Source organism: Thalassophryne amazonica, chromosome 10 (assembly GCF_902500255.1).
Source record: "Thalassophryne amazonica chromosome 10, fThaAma1.1, whole genome shotgun sequence".
Lineage (NCBI taxonomy): Eukaryota > Metazoa > Chordata > Actinopteri > Batrachoidiformes > Batrachoididae > Thalassophryne > Thalassophryne amazonica.
This window is the reverse complement of record NC_047112.1, coordinates 93042956-93070927: the sequence shown is the minus strand read 5'-3', so window position 1 is coordinate 93070927 and position 27972 is coordinate 93042956. Positions and strand designations below refer to the sequence as shown.

At 42.0% G+C, this 27972-nt stretch overlaps 1 protein-coding gene across 1 annotated transcript; it reads left to right on the top strand.

The window, feature by feature from the left end:
• LOC117519209 (DCN1-like protein 4) lies at positions 1-27932 on the top strand. The gene is given in 12 exon segments (XM_034180518.1): positions 1-73; positions 1300-1370; positions 6876-6915; positions 23994-24081; positions 24317-24405; positions 24593-24663; positions 25458-25549; positions 25644-25752; positions 27133-27237; positions 27335-27437; positions 27523-27535; positions 27537-27932. Coding segments are annotated over 12 exon segments (840 nt in total). The 5' UTR covers positions 1-54; the 3' UTR covers positions 27577-27932.
• Positions 27933-27972: the final 40 nt, after the last annotated feature.

Sequence of the window (27972 nt, the reverse complement as noted above, 5' to 3'; positions counted from 1 at the left end):
CCGCCTATTGGCCGGTTTGCGGACTTCCCATAGACAGTTGTATGTTTCATAAAAATGCACTCTGATGCGGCAAGTAAGTAATAATGCGAACACAGGCTTTTCTTCACCGAGGTATACGAGCTTTGTGGTGATACGGCGTTTAATAGAGAAAAGCGGAAAGACGTTTTGTTTTTCTGTACCTGCTTTTGGCTATGTGGTATTTGATAATTGGGTGCTATTTGCATGGGTTCTTTGTATTTCCAAGCGCTGTCTTGCGACAACAAAGGACGCTCCGTGTGATTTCACATCTATTTGGACACGCACAAAGCTAGTTTTGACGCTGCGGGTTCACGTTTTGTGTAGCATTAGCAGCGCTTATATGAACGTTGGTTGAATTTTGAAGCTTTTCGGTGGTAATTTGTCCGCTGTGTTCGGTTTATACATTATTTAGGATGTGCTATGCTCTGCTCCGATTGGGTGGTGGTGTAGCGCTTTTGTAAATGGGTTTATTTTTCTCGCTGACTGCAGGCTGTTACACAGAATGAAAATTGTGACGCAGTTGTGTAAAACATCTTTCATTGCTCGCTGCAGCAATACTGTCGAGCTCTGCGGCACCCGCGCGACCTGCCGCAAGTAGATGTGCGCGTTGCTTAACCGTCAACAGGCATATCATGTTAGATATCTTTATTTAGTTGCTTCCTTTTTAAAGCATGTAAAATGCATTCATCGGTAGGGGTAATGTAGGGGGAGAGCGGTCTAAGAAATAATTGTTTTGTTAAGGCTTGGGAATTGTAGTTTTGAGTCCTCTTAATAACAGTGGTTTCAGCGTGTTTATAGAAGGAATTGGACTACAACTCCCATACGCTCCGCTCTCTGGATACTTTGTAAACTCTAAGTTGCGCGACTGCACTGCTATTTTAGGTATGCGGCTAGTGCTATCTGCTCGGCTACGTGTGTTGGTTTATCTGCCTTTGGCCTCTAAGAGCAACGGGTTTTGATTAAAAACCTTTAAACGCGAGCGGAAAAAAACATATGTGGTACTCGCAGGCATGTCGACGAGCTAGCATAGATTCTGACATAAGTTCGAGCTTGCACGTATGCTACATCCTTCTTCATGGGAGATGTGTCTAAAGCCTGAATTTTTACTCTTTGAGATGACAAGTAATCGATTTTTGGAGTCAACTTTGCTGAGAGGAAGTGTTCTGGGTAGTGCTGTAGTGGTTTAACCTTCTCGTGGGTTTATTTTAGGTTTTATCATGTCAGAAATTGATGCAGCACGCTATAACTTTAATATTGTCTTATTGCCTTTTTTAATACTAGATTTTCAGCTGAATTCTCACTTGACGACACTGGCTAGCATCCACAAGATCCACCACACCTTGCACAGGCTGGTATGTACATCTTATTCGTATATTTTTATGTGCTGTTCCGGACGGTCCATACCTGGTTGTACTGTATCGTATACCAGCTGTTCAGGCTTTTTCAGTTGTACATGCACATTGGATAGATGTGCAATGAATCATAAAACCCATGGTTCAGAGCTGATCATCTTTTTGTTTCAGCAAAAAAAAATGTGCAGATTTGCTTTACATTTGTTAAAAAGCGTAACGTTGAAGGTAAGGAACTTTTGCCTATGGTCCTGAATGACAGCAAGCTATCCAGTGTTCAATAAAAATAATAGATAAAATAATCTAATTGCTGTAGCCTAGCCACGCTGAGTCCTCCCAAGCAGCCATTCTACTTGACAAGAACAGGGAAAGTCCCCCCCCCCCCCCCCAGAACCCTATGGACACTCAGCCACCATGGTTCCACACGTGCTTGGCTCAGGATGGCATGGCAAAAATACAGCATGCATGCTCCATCCCCAACTCTTGATATTTTGAAGTGATCCTTTCATTGCTTTGGCTGAATGTGTGTTGAGCATGCAGCAGTCTGCCTAAAGCTGAATGCAAAAGGGCAGAGATTATCTGCTTTAACAGTCTCAATTCACTTGACTGGACAACTTTTTCCCTGATCACATGAATGAACAGCTGCTCCACACTATCAGTTGCAAAGTGGCAGTGAAATGAAATCCGCTCTAACTTTGCATTGAGATTTGTGCAGTTATTACTTTAAAGAGCAGGTAGCTCAGTGAATAAAGAGTTGAATTGCTAATATGTAGACCTGGGTTTGAATTCCGCTTGTACTACCTGTCTGTGTCCTTGGACAAGGCACTTAGTCTGCATTGTCTCAGTTCACCCAGTTGTTAAATGGGTATCAGCCTGGGCAGGGAAGTAACCTGTGATGGACTAGCATCCCATCCAGCAGGAGTCATGGACTTTCATCTGCTTCATGGCATGGAAACCAGAGATAAGCACCCGAGGGCCTATAAGGACTTACTTTTTTATAACTTTAACAAGTCACTGTGGCAATCAATTTATATTTCACATTATTTTCACTTTACCGAGGCGTTGCTAGGCCGGTATCATAGATTTATGTCAACGCTATCTGGCTATACCCACCCGCTGTGCGTTAACAAATTATGTCATAGTGCGCGCAGCCCAAGGACTGTCCGCAGAGGAAAACATAAAAAGGCAAGAAGTGTGTGTGTGTTGGTCCCAATATGGATACTCCAGATGATTTTCTCATGAATAGTAATAGTACGACAATGAACAGCGCATCCAAAGCAGCCAGCTTGATGAGGACGCACTGCCGAATTCAGAGAGCAAAATGACAGATATTCGCCCTCGTTTAACTCGGGCGAATATCTGCCATTTTGGGTGACTGGCCATGAACATCAGGCCTCTGAAAATGCATACCACCCTCCAAAAGTATATTATTGTATTAGTATTACATAAATTTTTTGCAAATCCATGGTTCATATGCATATTGAACCCCCATGAGTCACTCCTGTTACTCATTAACAGTAAGTGTTTCACTTAAACAGTTAAAGCAGACTCGCTCAACTTGAGAATTACTAATTCAGAACTAACTTTTTTGCATTTTCTCACACAAAGACTGCAGCAAATGTAATTATGTAGATGTAAACATTGCATATAGTATTAAGTGCAGCAAAAATTAACTAAGATTGAAAGATGGGAGTTTAAGTCTTACTGTTTCTATCCTGCATTGACATTTGCTCATGAATTATCATGAGCAAGTTAAAAATAGTTGCATCCATTGTTGTTATAGTTATTATTTTCTGTCCATTTTCTATACCCGCTTGCTCCAGTGAAGGGTCGTGGGGGGTTGGAACCTAGGCCAGCAGTCATAGGGTGTGAGGCGGATTACACCCTGAACAAGATGCCAGTCTGTTGCAGGGCCACATACAGTGCATCTGGAAAGTATTCACAGTGCTTCACTTTTTCCATATTTTGTTATGCTACAGCCTTATTCCAAAATGGAGTAAATTCATTGTTCCTTTCAAAATTTTACTCATAACACCCCATAATCTGAACATGATTTTTTTTTTCAAATTTAGAAGTGATTAGAGGTGTTTTCAACATCCAAACTCTGATAGAAAATTATTAATCTGCTTCAAAATAATAATTTTATATACAGCGCACAAAGCAGGTGGGATTGAAGTGCGCAAGAGGGATTAGTCAAAATAGCCTGTCCTGTCCTCGTAGTTGCCAGGTGCTTGGATAATGTGCTTTTAACAGCCTCGTCCTCACTACAAACATGCTTCTAAAATCCTTGTTTGTCCTCATAGTACCTCATACATAAACTGCCCCTTGCTGCTGTTGCTAAATTTTGAACTTTATGAAATTAGCACCATGCTCAGAGATGAGCCTCGTTATGGCCTGGTCACACGGCACATGGTGTTAGCTAAACAAAGGGGGGGAGTCCCAAATCATCGAGAAAAAGTGGATGAATGAGCCTGTACTTTTCTCATCACTGAAAAGCTTGCGAGTGCAGAGCACATAAAAGACTGAAAACTGTGAATTTCTCCTCTGTGAGATCAATAAAGTTTATCTTTATTTTTATCTTTATCTTTAAAACCGGAACTAACAAAAAACAAAGCGAACGCTTGACGCTTGACACAAAATCAGAACGAAGCACCACCGTGTGATCATTTGCGTTGTCTTGACAATGTGTGGGCGCACACGTGTGTAACAGCCAGAGACGTGGAGGGAGGGGGAGAGAGGGAGAGGTTGGAGGTTGGACGACAATCAAACGGACCGCTGACAGTACGGGAACTACGCAAATGATGAGGAACAGTCAAGACAGAAAGCAAAACGGAATACGGACGAATTGAGGTTGTTGTCAGGATTTATTCACATTTTTCAACAGTTTGAAAATTCTGACGAAGCACCAGCTACAGAAACGAAGCTGGATGGCAGTTAAATGATGACTCTGAAAGTCAACGTAAGTCCAGATTTCTTGTTTCGTTTTAGCTTCGGTATCTTTTGTTAGTGCTGTGTGACCGGGGCTTTAGCTGAATATTCTGCCTCTAAGAGCAGCATGCACTGTGTCGCACACTGCACACGTGGACCTCTCAGCTGTGTTTCAGGCTGTCTGACAGACAACCTGATTTGTCTGGTCACACAGATGTATTTCATAGATTGTTCAGTTACAACCCCTGGCAAAAATTATGGAATCACTGGCCTCGGAGGATGTTCATTCAGTTGTTTAATTTTGTAGAAAAAAAGCAGATCACAGACATGACACAAAACTAAAGTCATTTCAAATGGCAACTTTCTGGCTTTAAGAAACACTATAAGAAATCAAGAAAAAAAAAAAGATTGTGGCAGTCAGTAACGGTTACTTTTTTAGACCAAGCAGAGGAAAAAAAATATGGAATCAATTCTGAGGAAAAAATTATGGAATCACCCTGTAAATTTTCATCCCCAAAACTAACACCTGCATCATATCAGATCTGCTCATTGACACTGACCCTATGTGTCAGCCAGAAAGTTGCCATTTGAAATGACTTTAGTTTTGTGTCATGTCTGTGATCTGCTTTGTTTTTTTCTACAAAATTAAACAACTGAATGAACATCCTCCGAGGCTGGTGATTCCATAATTTTTGCCAGGGGTTGTATATCAATGACAGTGTGCACAAAAGTGAGCATCTAGTAAACTGTTAACAGACTGTGTTCATGATTAATGGGCGTGCACGCACACTACGTTTCTCAGTGTAAAGCGGCTATAAGTTTTCTCACAGTGGAGACCATCTGCTGTTTTTTCTGTGACTGCATCAAAATGAACAATTATCACTTAAAAATGAGTCATCATAGCACGACATGACACTTAAGTAAACTTTGTAATTAATTTGTGGCTCCGTTTTGTTAGCAGCAATGTCCCATTTAAGCGTGCGCTGGGACCTTTCCTCAAAGGAACGCTGTCAGAAATGTTATGGTTTCAGTGCAACATGTCCTTTAAAACATAGAAGAATGGAAATAATGGACACTGCTATCAGGCACTAAAATCTCAAAGAATGAAAGTGTGTCTCTACTTGGCCTGCACGGTTTATCCGGTACACCATATAATTTTGGCAGACGGTAGAGATTTGGACTTGCATGATAATGGCCGCGGAGTTTTTTTGATCCAGGAAAACTCCTCTGTGAAGTGTGTGTGTGTGTGTGTGTGTGTGTGTGAGAACTAGATTTCTGCGGGGAGGAGGGATGTTCTGAGATGAGGTGACTGACTCTCACTGCTGTTCATGTACGTTTGTCAGCCACCTATTCTGTCGCTGATATTTGTAAAGCCGTTGTTTATTTATTTCACCCGACGCACTGGGGGAAGGCGGAGGCTCCATCACCACCTGAAACAAATATTTGAGAAAGCGCCACATTTAATAACGCAATGTTTTTTTTTGTTTTGTTTTTTTAAACCAGAGCAGAAAGACAAAATCAGACAGGTAACATCAGTTTACCCAGACTGACTTTAAATGTGAGTAAATTAAGTATGTTTTGGTGGTTTCGTGTTGTTTTGTAAATGAGGAAGTGACCGTCCTGAAAGCGCTTCATGTATTCAGAGTGGGTGTGCCATCTAGTGTTCAAGAGATGAAACTTCAGCCGTTGACCATAAATGTATTTTAATTCTTTCACCAAAACATGAAATCTAGGCTTGCATCTTAGATGTACCTTCTGGCAAATTGTATCAGTATTTTTGAGATCTGCACAATAAATGTTTTCAAAATTACATTATATCCGTTTTATTTTTTTGTCATTTTTATTTATTTATTTTGATCAATTTACTTTTGCTAAGGGACCCATTCAGAAACACATAATTTTTACACGTAAGTTTATATAGCGATATATACCGTTAACGTGAAGGGATTCAATTTATGCCACAATATGAATTTTAGGTCATATCGTGCAGCCCTAGTCTCTACTTGAAGAATTTAGATTTCTGTTCTGTCATTTTCTAACAAAATAGCGTCCCTGATCACTGTCACAGTTGGTGCAGCATCGTCCTTAGCCTCCGATCTGATCGATCCAGCGGTAGACGGTGTTGGTGTTGATCGAGTCGATGTCGGCTCACGGGCTGTGATCACCGCTAAGAAGAAACAAAAATGCTGGGATTTTCCTCTGATCATTGGGCTTCATATAACGCATGTGTTTTGTCATGATTTGCGTTGTTTGGATCTAAACAGGATAAAATAAAGAGCTGAAGTTGTTCATGTGAAATTTCCCCACAAAAATAGGTCTTTGCACAGTCAGATTTCCACAAAGTCTCATGTTAAAAGATCATGAGATGACACCACAGTATAGTGGTGCTAGATGGCAGTATAATGGCGGGGTGCTGTGATTTCATTGTCTGGGCAGAACCCTGATAATGATGGAGGTGTACTGTTAACACTTAGTCCAGGCATGTAGACATTTAATGTTTTACAGTTTTTGTTGGATGTCAAATATTCACTTTGTATATGTACCATTTTTTTAAAAGTCTGCCTTTTTTGTTTTTGACAGAACCTGACAGAAGACATAGGACAGGACAGTCACCCCTCAGGTAATGGCAGCTTGTCTGATACTGTGTCCACATTAACAGTCAAAGTGATCCCTGTGTCATTGTTCTTTTGGGCTGCGTGTGACATATCTGATTGTTTTGTGTGTTGTGAACATGCGTCCACAGTCCATGGGCCAAGCAGGTTTTCAGTACCACTTAATGAGAATAAACAACACTTAAGCCTCGGTCCCACCGAATAATGAAGGCTGAAGAAGGAGCCACGCATGGGTGTCGGGTGATTATTTGAAGAATGACCCACGTTTTGATCTATCACGTATCCACTATGAAGGTGCCACTATGTGCCTCTCTGTACCCCGCATGTGCCGTGTAGCAGCCTCTAGTGAGCCACGACCGACCTGTCATTACAGCCTCGAATGGCTCGCATCAGCCACACTAATCCACGTAGTGCCATAATAGCGCCATGATAACGCCATGTTGGCGCATGTTTAGGCATGAGTTTGGTCCAAACCTCCAGCCCTCCCACACCTGGTCCCTTTAAAGCAGGGGTGCTCACACTTTTTCAGCATGCGAGCTACTTATAAAACGACCAAGTCAAAATGATCTACCCCACTACAAAAATGCAAAACATATAATTATTTTCAAATGTATCGAGGATTCTTTGTATGTACAGTGTATGTTGATGTACCTTGCATAACCGAATGAGCCAATATTGCACAACACACATAAAACTATTAACATTTTTTTGTAATTACCTGAGTTTACTTTGATGACTTGCACCGAATTGAATCAACCAGGGATGCGTAGTCCAGACAGTAGCTGCTGACAGCCAGCCTCAAGCACACTTCCAAATGTTCATCAGTCATGGTGCAACGGTATTTGGACTTAATAATCTTCATGTAGGAAAAGGCTAACTCACATAAATAAGTGGAGCCGAATAATGCAGTCAAGGAGGTAGCACATTTCCTCATGTTGGGGTACTTTTCCTCTTGTGATTAAGTTCCAGAACTGTCCATGAGCTCTCAACTTCAGCTCAATGTCGGTTTGTAGAGTCAAAATCTCATTTTCCACTCCAGAAGAGTTCACATGAAACAGTGCTGCAATGTTTGATACGAGTGAATCAACCTCAACATCTTCCTGAAAAGGATAGCACATGAATGTAGCGACTGGCTCAAGCAAAGAAAAGTCTTGAAAATGTTTGTCAAACTCTGATAGACAATCGTCGATCTGCTCCATGTAGCGTGTACTGTCAAGTTGTTCACGGGCCTTCCCTTGCGTCTCCAGCTCTGACGCCAGGTTCTGGAAATGTGCCAAATCATGGTGCTGCAGCTTTGAGGAGAAATGTTGCATCTTTCGTTTGAAAGCGTTAACTGAGCTGATCATATCGGTCACTTTTTTGTCTTTTCCTTGCAGCTCAAGATTAAGGTCATTCAACCAGTTTGTCAGATCGGTTAAAAATGCCAAGTCCAGCAGCCACTGACTGTCATTTAGTTGCTTGTATTCTGCATGTCCAGATACACGGAAAAACTCCTTAATCTCCGGACAGAGCTCTCAAAATCTTTGGAGGAATTTCCCACGACTAAGCCATCTCACGTCAGTATGTAGCATCAACTCAGAGTGGTCGCAGTCAGCCTTCTCCAGATGTGCACGGAATAACCGTCTTTGAAGAGATCTGGTTCGAATAGAACAGGCAATCTTTGTTGCCACATCCATGATCTCTTTCATGTTGAGCATTTAGCGCATAACGCTTGTTGGTGGATTATGCAGTGATAGTTCAAAAAGTCTGGGAATGCATCGTCCCTGCCTGCACTTGGCAATAAATCCATTCACACGCCCAACCATTGCAGGTGCTCCATCTGTGGTGATGGACACCAATTTGTACACTGGGAGCTGAGTTTTCTCAATAAAGTTTTTAAACGTCTGAAATATGTCCTCTCCTCGCGTCTGTTCTTTCATGGGAAGTACTGTTAATAGCTCCTCTTTTGCAGTGAGATGACTAAACACCATACGAATGAAAATGCACATTTGGGCTGTGTCACTCACATCTGTAGATTTGTCCAACTGCAGTGAGAAACACTCACAATCTCCGATGCCCTTCCACATTTGCCGTCTTAAATCCTCAGCCATGGCTTCACAGCGCTGTGTAACTGTGTCTTGACAGCTGCAGAGCTTTGACTGAAGATAATATCTCTGCCTTATTTTTAAAGTCTCGGAACAATGAATCAGCTGCTTCAACGAATGCCTCTTTTACCATCTCCCCAAAATAATTATTTTATATAGAGTCCAGCGCACAGTGCAGGTGGAATTGTGTGCGCAAGAGGAGAGCTGTTCCAAAAATAGCCTCTCAGGTCCTGCGAAGGTGCCAGGCGCACGGATAATGGACTTTTTGCAGACTCGTAAGCACCACGCAAATGCCTCTGTCGTCGCAGTAACTCGAACACAAACTGCGCCACGCTGTTGTTGCTAAATTTTGAACATCTTGTAATTAGCGCCACGCTCAGAGAGGAGCCTTGTTAACTGAAGATAATGCCTCTAAGCCACTCTGAGCCACTATAATGCCACGATAGCTCACGAAACAAAAAAAACACGGTGCGTGGCTCCTTCTTCATCCTTCATTATTCGGTGGGACCACGGCTTTAGAATCCAGCTCCAGTATACCATGGCTTACACAAGAATCAGAATCAGAATTGTCATTGTAATTTGCGTTGCAGCGAGATTTGAGTGCAACTCCAAAAAGATGCTTTCCGTGGTGGGAGTAATTTTTAGCCAAATAAAAGATAGTGAAATTTAACGGTAAATTATTCAGAGTATATGTACAACTAATATAAACATAAGGTAAAATAAAATGTGGACCAAGTTAAATGTAAAACAAAAATTATATAAAACTGTGGAATCATATTGCGCGGGAATATTGCACATGGTTTACAGATATTGCACAAGAAACTTGGAAGGTGCGGATTAGAGTGATTTGTTATTGTTCAGAGCAGTGATTGCTCTGGGGAGAAAGTTGTCTCTGAGTCTGTTTGACCTAGTTTTGATTGACCTATACCGTCGGCCGGAGGGTAGTAGGTCAAACGGTAGTTGCTGGGTGGGATGTGTCTTTGCTGATGCTGGCAGCTCTGCTGAGGTAGCGAGAGCTGGCAATGTCTTCCAGGCTGGGCAGAGAGCAACCAGTGATCCCCTGGGCTGTTTTGATCACCCTCTGCAGCGTTCTCCTGTCTGCTGCTGAGCACACCCGTACCACACTGTGATACAGTACGTCAGGATGGTGGCTCTGTAGAACAACACCAGCAGCTTCTCCTCCTTATTGTTTCTCCTGAGCACCCTCAGGAAGTGGAGTCACTGCTGGACTTTCTTCACCACTGCTGTGGTGTTGGCAGTCCAGGAGAGGCTGTCAGAGAGCTACACTCACAGGAACCTGATGGAGCTGACCCTTTTCACACAGTCCCCTGAGTCTGAGGGCTGAGTCAGTCCTGTCCGTCCTGAAGTCCAGGATTATTTCTTTTGTTTTTGTGGTGTTCAGTGGCAGGTTGTTAGCTGAACACCATGCTGTCAGTCGATTTGACCTCGTCTCTGTAGTCAGAGAATGTGATGTATTACGGCCATCCTGAGGTGGTAGATGTAGCCAGGTAAGGGTCAATGAAGAATTGCATAGGGGTCAATATAATAATAAAAATGCTCCAATCATTTTGAAACGTGTACTACGTTGTCTGATCATAAAGATTCTTAAAAAAAAAGTATAATTTGGATAGATTATTGGTTGAGTTGACATGGTTCTAAAAAGGAATAGTTTGCACTATCTGTCATGCTTAGTTATCACATTACAGCAGGGGTAGGCAACCTGTTCCAGAAAGAGCCATGAGGGTGCAGGTTTTCTTTGCAGCCACTGACTCCACCAGGTGATTTCACTGATTAACTGATTCCATCTGCTCAAAGTGATATTAATCAGTAAAATCACCTGGTGGAGTCAGTGGCTGCAAAGAAAACCTGCACCCTCATGGCTCTTTCTGGAACAGGTTGCCTACCCCTGCGTTACAGGGTAACTTCATGTAGCATAGAATCCAGTGGGTGTTGACCTTGCTGGACCTTTACTTTAGAGACCACACATTCATCACCGTCAAAACAATTCCATTTATTAATTATTTTGCCTCAACCAGTAATTGTCATTGTTTGTTTTTTTTTAACAAAGTTGAAGCAACGTTTAACCCCTGTACAAACTGAAATGAACCTTCTTTTTTTTTTTTACCAGTTTTGCTGTTTTTAACCCCATATCATTCAGTCATAGAATGTCAAAGTTATCCCTTTTTGTAATCATTATGATCAGAGAAATTATGCACTATACCTCTCAATATGATTGGAGCATTTTTAAATTTTGACGCCTGTGTAATTCTTCATTGACCCCTACCTGGGTATAGCTACCACCTTGGGATGGCCACCATATATTTTCATGTAGGCCATGGTACACTGAGGCTGGATTGTAAGTGTTATTTAGTCCTTTTAAGTGTTACTAATTAGGCAAAATTGACTACTGGCTCATAGACTGCAAGGGGTGCACAGTAGGGGAGGAAATTGGGTCAGTTCTTGAGTCAAAGGGGGACCAAAAAGGCCCTCATTTAAATCACCTAATTGAATAAATTGTGAAAGTGTTGTGTAGCATTTGAAAGTCACATAAAAGTAAATTGTTTTTTTTTTTTCTTTTTTGGATATATATATATATATATATATATATATATATATATATATATACACACTGATCAAAAAGAATTTTACCCTCTTTCTGTAAAATGAGAAAAAAGGCTGGTCTGAGGACCAGCAAAAGAAGAAAAGCCCCACCTCCCCCTCCTGTTGTAGCACATAAGTCAGTAACTTAATTCGCTGTTTTAACATTTCCCATAATCCCCCATGACGGTCCCCTGCACTTCCCAGAATGCACCACGGTGACAGCAGAGTTCCAGCATTTCAAAGCCATGTAAACAATGGCTAGCGAGGATGTGGTTGGCGTCGATTCAGTGAGTTCACAAGCGATTATGATGATATGTTCTCCCAAGTTGAGAGGGTTATCTAGAAGAGGTGTAGCACCCATGATGAACTTGATGCTGTGCCACCAAGTTGTCTTGTTGTCCATACTTCACGAGGCATGTTTACATTGGGCCCTGAACTGGGAACTCTGCTGAAACCGACCTCTCCCGTAAATCATGGACCGTGAAACAGCTAATGGTGACAAATTTGACTCCAGGATGGAGCAACTCCTTGGGTCAAGAAAAATGGAAACTAATAATAATAATAAATAAATAAAAAAAAGCTCATTGAGGTTTTAGAACAGAAGTTTGGTGAACATGTTCTCCTCTCCCATGTTTGATGTCTGCAACAGCTCTCAGGTTGGTCCCTGATGCTACTGGGTTGCAAAGTTGGAGGACTGACAGTGTAACTTGACAACACTGAGATGATGTTAGCCTAGAAGCTGTTCTTTCATGTTTCAGTAGGTAGTTAATGTTGACCGACTTGACACAGATTCACCGTATCGTACCATACCATTTATTTTTTTAAATGAAGACCTATTACATAATCAGTGAGTCTTTCTTATCTCAAGAAAACTGGCAATAAAAATGATTTAATCCTTTATATTTAGAATAATATTAATTATTAGCTGTATCATAGTAGCTGAATTATGTTAGCTGTATTATGTTAACTGTATAATAGTAACTATTAACTGTATTAATAGTAACTGTAATAAGTTATTGTATCATGGTGTGGAGTAAGTATGATTTTTTTTTCTACTTTAACTCTTTGCATAGCTTTGCATGAATTTATATGTTCAGTTAGCTGTTTTTCAGTTAGCTTTATATACATTTAACTGTTTTCATAGTGATAAATACATTTAGATTCATATAGTGTTTAAGTAAATTTTTAGATTGCTAGCTTTATATTCATTTAGCTAGTCACATAGCTTTGCATGAATTTATGTTCAGTTAGCTGCTGTTTTTCAGTTAGCTTTATATACACTTAACTGTTTTCATAGTAATAAATACATTTTAGATTCAGATAGTTATTTTACGTCAATTTTACAATTTTACTTTGTTAGCTTTATATCCATTTAGCTATTGCTTTGCATGAAATTATGTTCATAGTGATAAATACATTTTTACATTCAAGATAGTGTGATTTAAGTACATTTTAGAGTGCTAGCTTTATATTCATTTAAACAATTTGCATATCTTTGCATTAATTTATGTTCAGTTACCTGTTTTTCAGTTACTGTCAGATCAGTTAGACTTTATACACACTTATCTGTTTTCATAGTGATAAAGGTTTTGACTGTGATTGTTTTAAATGCATTTAGATTTGGTTAGCTTTATATTCCCTCAGCCCCAACCAGTCCCAGCAGAAGACTGCCCCTCCCTGAGCCTGGTTCTGCTGGAGGTTTCTTCCTGTTAAAAGGGAGTTTTTCCTTCCCACTGTCGCCAAGTGCTTGCTCACAGGGGGATCATTTTGACCGTTGGGGTTTTTCTGTAATTGTTGTATGGCTCTTGCCTTACAATATAAAGCGCCTTGGGGCGACTGTTTGTTGTGACTTGGCGCTATATAAATAAATAAATAAATTTGATTTGATATTCCATTTGTTAGCTTACAAGCTATAGTTACGTTGCGCTAGATGAATTGTTTTCGTTTAGATTGAGTCAGATTTATTTTCAGTCAGTTTTAGATTGTTTCAGGTAGGTTTTCCTGGAGCTGCACTCACTTTGGTTTTGACTAGGTTGGCTTTGTGTTTTTGTTGTTGTTGTTGTTTACAATACAGATATTGTTTATTCAAGTATGGCAGTGGTAGGTCCATGACCTATACGGGATCTAGGCGCTCCCGCCATCACGAGCCTCCCAGGTGACTGGGTTATAGCAGTGGGTAGATGGGACTCATTAGCCCTGTTAAGGCGGTCCACCTAGGGGAAGGAAAACCCTGATGTTAAAACCCCCAGCCTGGGTTACTGCCCCCGTGCCTCCGAGGAAGGTTCTTTAGCCAGAGGCTAGAGAAGGTCACTCTGATGTAAAACCTACAGCTTGGTGGTCGCCACAGCCGTCTCAGCTTGTCTGTGCCACTGTGGAGTGCCACCTTGCCTAAAGAGTGGAATTGGTGTGCGCGAGCTGATCTCCACTTTAAGCAATGAGCGCAGGCGGGAAGGAAAGCCCTGCAGCGATGGGAAGAGGCGAAAACAGCAGGTGCATGATGGCACTGGGAGCTGCAGTCTCGATCCTGCATGCAGGCGACTCAGGAGCTATGGTCGTTTGATTGCTGACCCGAGACAACAGCATCATCCGGCAGGGCCCTGGGTGACCAAGCAGCCCTATTTAGGGATAGTCCTGCTTGCTCCACATGGAGACAGACCTAGAAAAGGTGGTCTAAACATGGCTTGTCCTTACTAGACCCGGTTGGCTCACTGCTGCCAACGGGCATCACTACACGCGGTGCGAAAAGAAAAACAAAGAACCTGAAAATTGCGTTCTGGAATGTACGCACAATGATGGACTCAGACAATAGCGATCATCCTCGAAGACGCTCAGCCTTAGTTGCCAAAGAGCTAGCAAGGCTTGACATAGACATTGCTGCACTCAGCGAGGTGCGCTTTGCAGACCAAGAGTCACTCACCGAGGAAGGCACAGGCGAAAGAAGATCGTCGACTCTCAGGGGTCGGGTTCATGATTAAGAGCGCCATAGCACATAGGTTACACAGTGATATCTTATACGGCAGCAGAGAAAAAGAGGCGGATGAAGCGAGCGTCTGAAATTTTAGTGGACATAAAGGAACTGGATCGGAAGCACTCAGAATTTTTAAACTATCTGCAACCAAACTGGTCCCATTGCTATCGAAAGTTTTCAAAGAGGTTTTATGACAGGAAGACTCTACCTGCAACAATGACACATGCCACAATCTCATACTGCTTAAAAAAGCAAAAGATCCATTGCTGTGTGAATCCTACCGCCCAATAGCCTCCTGAATTGCGATTCTAAGCTTCTAGCAAAAGTATTGGCAGGCAGACTTGACAAGGCTCTTCCAAAGTAATACATCCAGACCAAAACAGGGTTTATCTCAAGGAGACAGATATCTAGTAACTTACGTCGGGTATACAATGTGATCTATCAGTGCAACAACTTTGAACCTGAAATAGTAATTTCCTTGGATGCGCAAAAAGCTTTTGATAGAGTGGAATATAACTTTCTGTTTGCAACACTTAAAAAATTTGGATTCGGTCCTGGTCTTTTGCTCCTGGATTAGTATTTTATATGCATCGCCACAAGCAGCAATACGCACAAACAAGGATCTGTCCAGTCCTTTTCCCCCTATCTCGCGGGGCCAGACAAGGTTGCCGCTTAGCCCCTTACTATTCAATATTGCTATTGAACCTTTGGCAGTACGACTGAGACACGATCCACAGCTAGTTGGAGTACGAAGAGGAGGACAACTCATAAACTATCTCTGTATGCTGACGACCTCTTTCTTTCAGATCCGTTCAGCACCATTCCCCGTGCTCTTAAAATCTTTAGTTTCATTTGGTCAGGTGTCAGGTTATAAGTTGAATCTCTCTAAGAGCATTCTCTTTACAATAAATAGGAACGCGCAGCAGTTGGACTTCCGGAGCTTCCCCTTCAAGGTGTGTAAAAACCACTTTAGCTACCTGGGGGTCAGTGTTACTTTATAACTACGAGTCGTTGTTCCCCAAAAACTTTACAGGCGCGTTGGATAAAACTAAACAGGACATGGAGAACTGGTCCAAACTCCTGGTGTCGCTAGTCGGAAGGGTCAACTTAGTTAAAATGGTAATTCTGCCCAGACTTCTCTGTTTATTCCAGACTGGTACCGGTTTTCAATCCCAAATCCTATTTAAAGATTTGAATAGTCACATGTCCAGGTTTCTCTGAATAGAAACATACCTCGAATTAGGAGAGAGTTTCTAGAAAGATCGAGAGACGATGGTGGGCTTGCTTTACCAAATTTTCTTCACTACTATTGGGCCACGAACATTCAGAAACACTGGCTCTTTGGCTTGCGGATGCTTCGGACATGGAGGTTCCAGCCTAGGTCCCGATGGAGAAGCATTCTTGCAACCCAGCATACATCGGCTCATTATTGTGTAGCTCGCTACCTCTGAGTAAACATCACTGGACAAACAATCTGATAGTCAAGGGCTCACTGAGAATCTGGTTTCAATTCCGTACTCACTTTGGATTTAAAGGTGCCATGGCTGCAACTCCCATTCAGTCTAATGTTAATTTCCCCCCCTCCTTGATCGATCCGTCTTTTCTATCATGGCACAGGAAGGGTCTGTCATGTGTAAAGAAGCTTTTCAAAGATGGCGAATTGGCCTCATTTGAGCAGTTGAAAAAGGACTTTGACCTATCACAATCGGACTTCTTTAGATATCTACAGATTCGCAGTTTTGTGAAAACAACCTTTTCCCTGACTCTTCCACAAAAGAACTGGCTGACAATGCTTAGAATTGGACCCATGGGATAAGGTCTGGTGTCATCTTTGTACAGTAAAATTCAAGGTGCGTCATCCCCATCAACAGGCACCTGAGGAATCAATGGGAGGAGGAATTAGGCGAACTACTCACTGATCGGACCTGGCAATCGGCAATTACTAGAATTCACACCTCATCGATTTGTGTCAGACATAGTTTAATACAGTTCAGATAATACACAGACACACATATCTCCAAGTAAACTTTCCAGACTTTACCCAGGTTCCGACTCATCCTGTGTAAGGTGTGGCTATGGCCCGGCAAACCTCAGTCATATGTTTGGTTGTGTCCTAAACTTCAGAATTTCGGCAAGAATTATTCGGAACATTCTCCTCCCTATGTACAAGCCTGTCGGTCCAAACTGCAATGGTGGCCCTGTTTGGCGTCACTCCACCGGATACAGCTGTGACAGCTCAGCAAGCCAACGCGATCGCCTTTATAACTCTGCTCGCAAGACGCTTGATCCTGCTCAACTGGAAAAAAAGCAGCTCCGCCCTCTCATAAACTCCTACTGGAAGATGTTATGTCCCACTTAAAACTGGAGTATTTAAGGCACACCATGAACGGCTCTCTACAGACTTGTAATGAAATCTGGCAACCTTTTGTTAATCTTTTTAAAAAAAGTCCACCTTAGAGTCCAGCCCCCGAACCTTACAATTTGACTGGTTCTGATCTAATTACCATCATGATGTTTCTTCGTTGTCTTGAACATTTGTGTTGCCATCATCATTTATCTATTTGTTTATCCTAATGTGGTCTGATTTTTTTTTTTTTTTTTGCATACTTGAAAGCACCAATGCTTGTTCTATTCTCTTGTTCTTCTGTTCCTGTATGCGGGTTAAATTTTGAAATAATAAAAAGAATTTTATAATAACTGTAACGACAGTGGCCGCCTGCTGCTGGACCTCTGCTCTGCACATGACTTGATGATCACCAACAGCCTGTTCCAACAGAGAGAGATTCAAAGCAACCTGGAGACACCCACGCTCCAAACACTGGCACCTTCTGGACTACGTTCTGACGCGACAGCGTGATAGAAGAGACGTACTACATACCAGGGTGATGCCTAGCGCGGATTGCTATACGGATCATCGCTTGGTCCGTTCCAAGATTGCTTTCACTTTCAAGCCCCCTCCTAAGAAGAAAGGCCCACAGTTTAAGAAGCTACAAGTCCACAAGCTGCAAGACAAACACAAAAATGGAGTTCCAGGCCAAACTAGAGGAGAAACAGGGTGGAGAAGAAGGCCTGCCTGGCGACCCTGAACAACAGTGGATGAGATTAAAGACCATCCTTCAGGAGACGGCAGCAGAAGTAGTGGGCTTCTCAGCCAGGAAAAATAGACGGGTTTGATGAGTCTGATGCACAGATCCAGGAACTACTAGAAAAGAAACGTGCATGCCACAAGACTCTTTTAGCTAAACCTGATGACCACTCTGCCAAGACAGCTTACAGAAATGCCTGCTCCACACTGCAAAGCAAGCTCCGCATACTGCAGAACGGCTGGTGGCTAGCTTTTGCGGAGAAGACACAACAACATGCCGATGCCGGAGACATGCGCTCCTTTATGAAGCCCTTAAGACCATCCATGGGCCAGCACATCAAGTGCAAGCACCCCTGTGCTCCTCAGACGGCTCCACCCTTCTGATGGACAAGGAAACCATTATGCAGCGTTGGTCAGAACACTTTGAAAACCTCTTCAGTGACAAGCGCACTGTGCAAGAGTCATCAATCGAGAAGATTCCCCAGCTGGTGGTGAAATGGGAACTTGATGACCCCCCCCCCAACACTTGAAGAGATCCGAAAGGCCACCACGCAGCTGAATCCAGGGAAGTCTCCTGGCATAAATGGCATCCCAGCAGAGGTTTACCAAAATGGAGGTGAGGCAGTCCTCGCCAAGCTTCAGATTCTCTTCTCCAGTTGCTGGGAAAAGGAAATGGTTCCACATGACCTTAGGGATGCGGTCATTGGTCTCCCTGTACAAGAACAAGGGCGACAAGTCCGACTGTTCTAATTACTGGGGCATCACTCTCCTCTCAATAGCAGTAAGATTTTGGCTTGAGTGCTGCTCAACAGGCTTACCCCTACCATAGCGCATTAAAATACTCCCGAGAGTCAGTGCGGATTTCAGGCCAACAGGGGAACCACCAACATGATCTTCATCCTGAGACAGATCCAGGAGAAGTGCAGAGAACAGAACATGGCCCTTTATGCAGCCTTCATAGTCCTAACCAAGGCTTTTGACAGTCAGTCGTGAGGGTTTGTGGAAGATTCTTGCACGCCTTGGCTGCCCTCCAAAGCTCCTCACCATCATCCGCCAGCTGCATGAAGGCCAGATGGGACAAGTGAAGTACAACAGGACTCTGTCCGGCAGCTTCCCCATCTCAAATGGCGTCAAACAAGGTTGCATCCTCGCGCCCACTCTGTTCTCCATCTTCTTCAGCATGATGCTTCGTGAGGCCAAAGAAGACTTGACAGACGGCATCTGTATCCGCTTCAGAACCGACGGAAGTCTGTTTAACTTGCGGCGCCTTCTGTCCCACACTAAGATCACAGAACAGCTAATCATGGAGCTGCCCTCGTCGCCCATATGGAGCAAGCCTTGCAGCGCATTGTCAACTGTTTTGCTGAAGCAGCAAGAGCCTTCGGCCTCACCATCAGCCTGAGAAAGAAGTGCTATATCAACCGGTCCCCCATACAGCATATACCCCACCCCAAATCAACATCGAGGGTACCAGCCTGAATGCAGTAGAGCACTTCACGTATCTCGGTAGTGTTATCTCAAATGACACATCTGTTGCCAAGGACCTAGACAGTCGCCTTGCCAAGGCCAGCAGTTCTTTTGGTCGACTCTCAGAGAAAGTCTGGCAGAATCATGCACTGCTCCTTTCCACAAAAGTGCAGGTCTACAGAGCCATTGTGGTCCCTACACTCCTGTATGGAGCTGAAACCTGGGTTCTGTATCGCCAGCAGATCAGATTACTGGAACGCTTTCATCAGCGTTGTCTCCGAAACATCTTCGGGATCAAGTGGCAGGACTACATCTCAAATGAGGACATCCTTACCAGAGCCAAATTGCCCAGCATTGAGTCTATTATACTCAAACAACAGCTTCGTTGGGCAGGTCACGTAGCCAGGATGGATGATACACGCATGCCGAAATTCTCTTTGGCGAGCTCAAGGAAGGGAGACGAAACCAAGGGCCCCCAAAAAGCGCTATAAGGACTAGCTGAAGAAACAGCTCTCCCTTGCAGGCATTCAGCATCAGTCATGGCAGCATCTAGCTACAGATAGACTCAACTGGCGTTCCAGCATCAATTCCGCCAGCCTGAAGTTTGAGGCAGAAAGAAGTGAGGCGTCAAAGACAGAGCGGGCAGCAGCACAAGCCCAGCCTACTCAAGTGTTCATTTGCCCCAAGTGTAACAGGTCTTGTGCATTCCGCATCGGACTTTTCAGCCACCAGAGGGCTTGTAGAAAATAAACTTTAAAAAAAAAAGGCCTTCCCACTATCCTCGCAAGCAAGGAAACTGCCAACAATTTAGAATAAATTACTCCATCCCAACTTTTTTGAGGGGAGAGGATATTCTCGGCCTTAAATGCAGGAATGGATGTATATTAAAAATATAACACAATGCTAAAATACCCTCAGTGTTGTGAACATAAAAATAGGAAGCAATGTGACATCTTAACCTCTTTAAAGAGGTCAAGGTTAGCCATCTTTGATATTCTTGAAGGTCTGTGTCCCAAGAATCTTCCCTGTGAATTTGAAGATCCTGGCAATTATAGGACTGGACTTGTGCTGAGCGAGGACAGATTTACGCAAGGCCTTCAAATATCCGATATGACACAAAGCATGAAATATCTTGGTTCATAAAAGTAAAAGTAAATCTAAGGATCACTGTAGGTGATATTAGGTGATTTGCATTTTCCATATCATCCCAACTTTTTCTGTTTTGGGGTTGTAAATATCTATGTTGATGTGAGCCAGTTGCGTATATTGGTCAAACTCTGATGCAGATCAAATGTGGGGCATTGAACAGGGGCATTCCTCACACAAATATAACAAATCTCTTGAAAGAGACCAGATTTAATTGTGGATTCACACTGCGATTATTTCCCTTTAAAGCTGTATGGCCTCTGGGGTTTTATCCTCCGCGGGCCGAAGGCCTGAAGGGGGATTATGTCGTGGCGATTTCTGTCTGTCTTTCCGTCCATGCCATCCCAAAAAGGGTATAAACATTCTGAAATCAACTCCTCTCACACTTTCAGGAGGAATTTGTGAAACTTGGTACAAGTCGGTAGAGGTTGGTAATACACATATTATCATATTGTTTGAGTTGGCCTTATTTTACCAGAATTTGTAATTAACAAATCTAGTCTCCCTAAGTTAGATGAGTTGGTATTTGCATTCTGAACTCAACTGTCACATCCCTTGAAATGTTATCAGAATGTACCAAAGCAGCATTGCCAGCGGGGGATATTGTGCTCAGAGCACCATTGTTAAATAAGATTCATACTATGATATTGCCAATATGATCCAAAATTTGTGATGTCTGGAAATGATTTTTAATTTTTCCCCATGAACTGGAGAATTTCAAGTGATCAGACGCCATGACCTACATTTGGTAATGATGTAATGGATCAAGTGGGGCTTCTCCAGTCTGGGTGAGGAATGCTGGGAAGGACATGGCTACTGCCAGTTGGAGTAAAGAAATGCAGCGTGATGTCAGCTGCTCACTCAAACAAAATAAGCCAAGATGGTGGAAACACTCCAGAGTAGCTATTTCTGTATAAATGTAATATGTTTCTAATAAATGTTGTAAAAGCGAGCAAGAAATAATCACCTAAATCTAAATACTCTATCTTACTTACTTACTTTTTCAAACCAGATAACACCTCTGAAATGTTTTACGAGACATTTTTATGAATGTTAGTGTGCACTTCCTGGGAATGCACATCAAGCAAGTGGGTCAGGTCACAAGTAATATTAAACCTCATGCATGCACATACACGCTTCCTCCTGTAGATGCCATAAGAAGCAAAAGAAAATAGTTTCCATGGAATTCCACTTAGGTACATATGCTGTCATTCATTAAAGTGAGCTGTAATTTTGTAACACCCCCCCCAAAAAAAAGCAACAAAAACCCTACTTTATATGTAATGCTTGGATTTTGGTAGAAATTAAGTTTTGTCAGTTTTGTGTAATTTGAAGGCTGTACAGCTTTAATAACCGTGCAGCTGGTGTCTTCGTGAGTGACAATTTATCATGAAATATCCAGCATTAGTTTGGAGGACCCAGTTGAAGTAAAATACTGAATCTCTGCATAAGCTACTAATACGTATTAATCAAAACACTGGACTGGTGATACCTTCGAAGGACTACGACTGGGGCAGAGAGACCGTTAAGTGCCACGGCCTGCTGTTCATCATTGTGGAAACCGGGGTCTTGTGACCGTTACTGGGTTTTAGGAACAGAACTGTCAGTTGACCATGATGATCCACGTCATGGGTTCATGAATGTCCAGGCCCAAATCTGTGTAACTGTTATGTTGGACTATCCTGTGGGAAACTCAAGAGCCACACATAGTAAGATGTTTTGTTGTTGTTTTTTTCAGGCAATATATATTTTTTTTAACACACCATAAATCTCATTGCTCACAATGGAGGCACTCTGCTCATGCTAACATTAGCCCATTAGCATTGCAATTTAAGGCGTTTGCAAGTTTTCAGGCTAAAGTTGCCCCGATAATGCAGTACAGCAAAAACACATTTATTTCCATTGTGTGTCCTTCATAGTCTTCAAACTGAAACATCTTTACAATTACATATTGTGATGAATATTGATGAATGTGGGGAAAAAGTATTTTTGGGATATTGCCCAGCCTTAGTTTTGATAGATACAGGTGAGGACCATTGAATCTCCTATTTTGGGCCATGCTGTCATCTTTTAAGGTGCACGGTAACCATGGCAAAATAAATGCAGCCAGACCTATCAACATTGTTTACGGGGTCTATTAGATTAAAAACCGGCACTTTTATTTATTTTTTTAACTATATGGATTTGAATGACGTGCGATTACACCAATCATGCTTGAACCCTCGTGCGCATGCGTGAGTTTTTTCACGCGTGTCGGTGACGTCATTTCCCTGTGGGCAGGCCTTGAGTGAGATGTGGTCCCGCCCTCTCGGCTGATTTCCTTTGTTTTCACACGCTGCTCGAGACGGCGCGCGTTACTTTATCAGAATTTTTTCTGGACCTGTGAGGAATATCCGAGTGGACACTATTTGAGAATTAAGCTGGTTTTTGGTTGAAAAGTTTAACAGCTGATGAGAGATTATGGGGTGTTTCTGTCGTGTTGTAAAGACTTCCCACGGAGTGGGACGTCGCGCAGCGCTTCCAGGCGCCGTCGTCGGCCTGTTTCGAGCTGAAAATCCTAATTTAAGGCTTAATTCACCAGGACATCGTGAGAGAACAGAAGATTCAGAAGAGGCCGGCATGAGGACTTTATGCGGACATTCCCACTGTTTAAGGACATTTTTTAATGAAAGACGTGCTCGCACACGGAAACGACTCGGCGAATCCGTGTGCGCAGCGACAGGAAAAACACCTCCGTGTTGAAAACTATTTGTAAAATTCAGGCGGCTTTTGATGGCTTTCAACAAGTGAGTAACTGAGAAATTGTTTAACAGCTTGGGCATGTTCCAACTTGCCCGTTAAGGTTTCCAACGGAGGTGTTTTTCCTGTCACGACCCCCCGCGGTCGGGTCCGGCCCGACATGCGACTCTGCCCGCACGTTCTTTCATTACAAAATGTCCGTTAACAATGGAATGTCCAAATAAACTCCTCATGCCGACTTCTTCTGAAAGTTCTCTGTTCTTGACGACTTCCTGGGTCAGCAGAGCCTGAAATGTGGAAGTTTTCAACTTGAAACGGCGAGACGCTGCAGCCTCAAAGCGCAGATCGCCATCAGGCGCCGTGGGCCGTCCTTACAGCAACATACCAGACCAAATCTCTCATCAGCCGTTAAATTTTTACCGAAAACCAGCTGAATTTATCGATGGTGTCCCACTCAGTTGTGCCTTACAGTTTTGAAAAAAATTTTATCAAACAAAGCAGCAGTCTCTGAGCCATTACTAAACAATGGAAAAAATCGACGAGAGGGTGGGCGGCGACTCACTCAAAGACTGCCCACAGGTGAATGATGTAACCGACAGGCGTGAAAAAACTCTCGCATGCCCACGAGGGTTCAAGCACGTCTGATGTAATCACACGTGATTCAAATCCATATGGTTTTTGAAAAAAATAAGGTCGGATACTTTTCTAATAGACCTCGTATAATTGCAGGTTCCTGGCGGTCAAGCCACTGTTGATTGTGTAAATAGTAATGTTTTAAATCTAAATTAAGTTAAATCTTAATGTCCTAAACCCTGAACATTTTTGAATTTGCAACATTATAAAAGACTTGGAACCAGCAGGATGAGAAGCTGTAGGGAAAATGTCATTTTCCTTTGATAAGCTACCTAAATGATTAATATATTATCAGAGTAGCTGCCACTTATATTTTCTCTTGTGTGAATAATGATTTTAGTTTTATTTATATCCCTTATTCAGCTTGCTGCTCTAGAGCCATGCCACCAAGGAAAAAGAGGAGACCCTCAGCTGGAGATGACATGTCAGCCAAGAAAAGTCGCCAGGACAGGTGTGACTTTCAAATGCTAAAGGTTCATTCTCACTGATATCGTAGCTATGACTCCTATGCTATTGGTTATACAGGGGTACTGATCTTGCAGGCTCATGTAGGGGGAATGCACACATCCATATTCAAAGACTGGATCATGAAAAGTTCTTTAAGGCACATTAACCAGTGTTGATAGTTATCTGTGTGCTTGCAGATGTTCCGTAGCTTGTTAAGAAATAAATCTTTTCATCTGCAGTTTTTTCAGAAAACACGAAACGTCACATATTCGTGAAGAAGAAACCTTTTCCAGTAAAAGATGCTTGGAGTGGTTCTATGAATATGCAGGTACAGTGTTTTATGTACTTTTTTTTTTTTTTTTTTTTGTCATTCTGGGCACTTTATACATTACTGGAATATTGTGCAGTTGTATGTTGTAGTTACACATGGTGTACAGATCAGATTACAGTTTATGTTCAGTGCTGCATGCTCAATATGTGACACAAGCAGCTTCACGTTTGTTTGTCTTAACCAGGCTGTGATGACGTGGTGGGTCCGGAGGGCATGGAGAAGTTCTGTGAAGACATTGGAGTGGAACCAGAGAATGTAAGGAGATTATTTGTATCGAGTGGTGTATTCAGTTGAATATAGGTTGAAGAGGATTTGCAAATCGTATTCTGTTTTTATTTACATTTTACACAATGACCCAACTTCATTGGAATTGGGGTTGTATTTCCTTCTTTTTTCTCCTCCATTTTTGCGTATTTGATACGTAATTGACACTTCATGATGCCGTTTCCTTCCTGAATGGGATCCATAACCTTTTTAACATCAGATCTGTGAAGGCTGCACAGTAAAAGAATTTTATTATAGAAGACAGCTCTCTGCGGAATATTGGCACACTAGGTGTCAAGCTAGCATTAATGTTCTCTTAAAACATGTTGCGTTTAAGCCACCTTGACACTTGCATGAATTTTGCTTCGCACTGCCTTGCAATTTGTTGTGCCAATGCATGTCATTAGATGGTACACTTGAAAAGCTACCTTGACACTTGCACAATTGTTCCCCACACATGCACACAATCTCATGCCAATGAGTAAACTTGTAAACTGTGCAAGGCCCTCCGTGCAGTGACACGCAGTGTTTGCGAATAAGTTAAGCAATGTTCACGACTAGTTCATATTTACACAGGTTACGCACAGTTTACGACGGGTTTACTTATTGGCACACAAGATTGAGTGGCAGTTTTGGCATCATGGTGGCCCTGGTATGTACTAATTTGGTTTCTCAGCATGTGTTTTGGATCATGAATTGTTGCTGTGTATTTAGCAGACTGACAATCTGAGTTGACACATTTCCTGTTTAAGGAAATCTTTGGCCGTCTAATGTTTTGTGTCCAGGTGGTGATGCTGGTTCTGGCCTGGAAGTTGGACGCCGAGAGTATGGGGTATTTCACTCTTCAGGAGTGGCTGAGAGGAATGGGCTCACTGCAGTATGTGACTCACCTACATTTTGTCTTTTAGCTGTTGTTTTCTACACGTGTATGTGAGTGTAGTGTTTGACTGTGCTTCTTCTGCTGTTGCCAGGTGTGATTCCACAGAGAGACTGAGGAACTCGCTGGACTACCTGAGGTCTGTCTTAAATGACAGCACCAGTTTTAAGCTTATTTATAGATATGCCTTTGATTTTGCTCGGGTGAGTTAAGCAAAAATATTTTATGCGAAGATTCTAAAATGAGCAAATTCCTTAAACAATATTTGATTAACTGTAAATGACTGAAGGAAGCGGGTTTTGATTAAATATGCCTTAATGAAATTTCTGTACAACAATTTTCTTGTCACTGTTTTTGTGCTGAAATTGTTGGGTTTGTGAATGCATTATACACATTTCCGTTTAATGCTTCATCCTAAGTCAAAGTATGCAACATTTTGTAGATAAATGATAGAAGTGCACTTCCAATTACAATAGGCACTGAAGTTGAACTCAACACTGTTTGTGTAAATAATACTATAGTAAACACTTTGACTTATTAGGCCTCTACTGGACAAATCTTACTTTTCTGATAATTAGTTGTAATAGTATTTAATACTTTTAAACCTCCAATCAGAAAAAGTTTGAACTGTACGGAAAATGCAAAGTGTACACACACAGTGATACTTACATTGACTTATTTAATTGCAGACTGTATGAACCAAAGATTTTTCATGTTTGGGTTTTTTTCTTTTTTCTGGTCAGTTTCATTTCCATTCCTGCATTTAAGGCCTGTGACACATTCCAGAACAAGTTGGGCAGCAACTACTTTATATTAAATTAAATCAAGTTGACTACACAAACATGAAATATCTTTGGTTCTTGCTGTCTGCAATCAAAGATTGACTTTTATCATTTATAACAAGTATTTTGATGAGAAAATACTTGAAAGATTAATTGTAAAAGTTATAATTATTCATTTCAAATTCAACAAAAGATCAATGTACTTATCACAAATACTCTAGATGGTCAAAGAGTACTCATTTAATTAATAATAATAAAAAAAAATCAGTGCCTTAATTGATTAAAAAATAAGTGTGGGTCACATCACATTTGACTTCTGAGAAATTATAATGAGTTTCATTTCTTTAATTTTCTTTATTTACAAAATAAACAATTGACAGATGAATCGATAATTAAAATTATTGGGAGTTGCAGCCCTAGTTTGAATAAAGGTTGATATTTGTTTGTAATTCTGCAAAATAAATTTCCACTTTGACTTGAATTGAAAAAGCTGTCTGCAATTGTGTGTCCTGAAATGTTTGCACAGACGCACTTTACACTTGAGCTGCCAATGAAGCACAAGTAAAGATATCAAGTCCCTCTGATAAAGTGACTGCAAATGCAAGTGGTGAATATAAATGTGATGCAATTCACTGTAATGATAATATAGTATTTTATTAATGCGACACAGTTCAACTTGAAGTCATTTAAGAACTGTGGCTGCTTTGGTCATTGGATTAATGTTACAGATGGTATTGCTGGCTTGCTGCTGTGGTGGTTGTTTTTTTGCTTTGACTTCATGAAGGTGCTTTGATTGGACAGGAGAAAGATCAGAGGAGTTTGGACTTGAACACAGCCAAATGTATGCTTGGGCTTCTTCTCGGAAAGACATGGCCTCTGTTTCCTGTATTTAATCAGTTTCTAGAGGTAAGCATTCTCATGGCGCGGCCTGTCGATCAGGTTATTACAGTTGGCATTTGATAAGATTATGGATCTGTGTTAATGTAAGGCATTCATTTCTCAGCAATCCAAGTACAAAGTCATCAACAAAGACCAGTGGTGCAATGTTTTAGAGTTCAGCAGGACAATCAACCTGGACCTCAGTAACTATGATGAAGATGGTGCCTGTGAGTGAACTAGTTACGACTCAACATACTGAACTTTATGGATGTGTTGCATGAGTAACAATTCTATTCTCCTTTTCTCCATCAGGGCCAGTTTTGTTGGGAATTTGTGGAATGGTACAAGGAAAGACAGATGTCTTAGCTTCAGACTAATGTTGCTAAAGGGGGGTAGGGGGGGGATATAACTGTGACAACGCTTTGAGATTCGACAACCAAACTTGACACATAAATGGTAAAGAGCAGTGACAGCGGGTGCTACCTGGTAAAGGAGGGGTTTAAGTGGTGGGTGGGTTGGGGATAAGATGCTGGGTCACAGCTTCGTTGCATGCTGCCCGTGGTGTGTTATGTTCCCTACCGACATTACAAAGTGGGCAAGCTTGCAACAAACCAGTGGCATTGCTGTCTCTCACTGTGACATGTCTTAAAGCTGTCTGTGTTAAGACAACATGGATGACGTGAGCCAGCTGGTATTATGTGGGAGACCCACTCCTCACCCCATGTCTTCAGCACAGAGAAACCAACAGGAGTGAGCACTGTC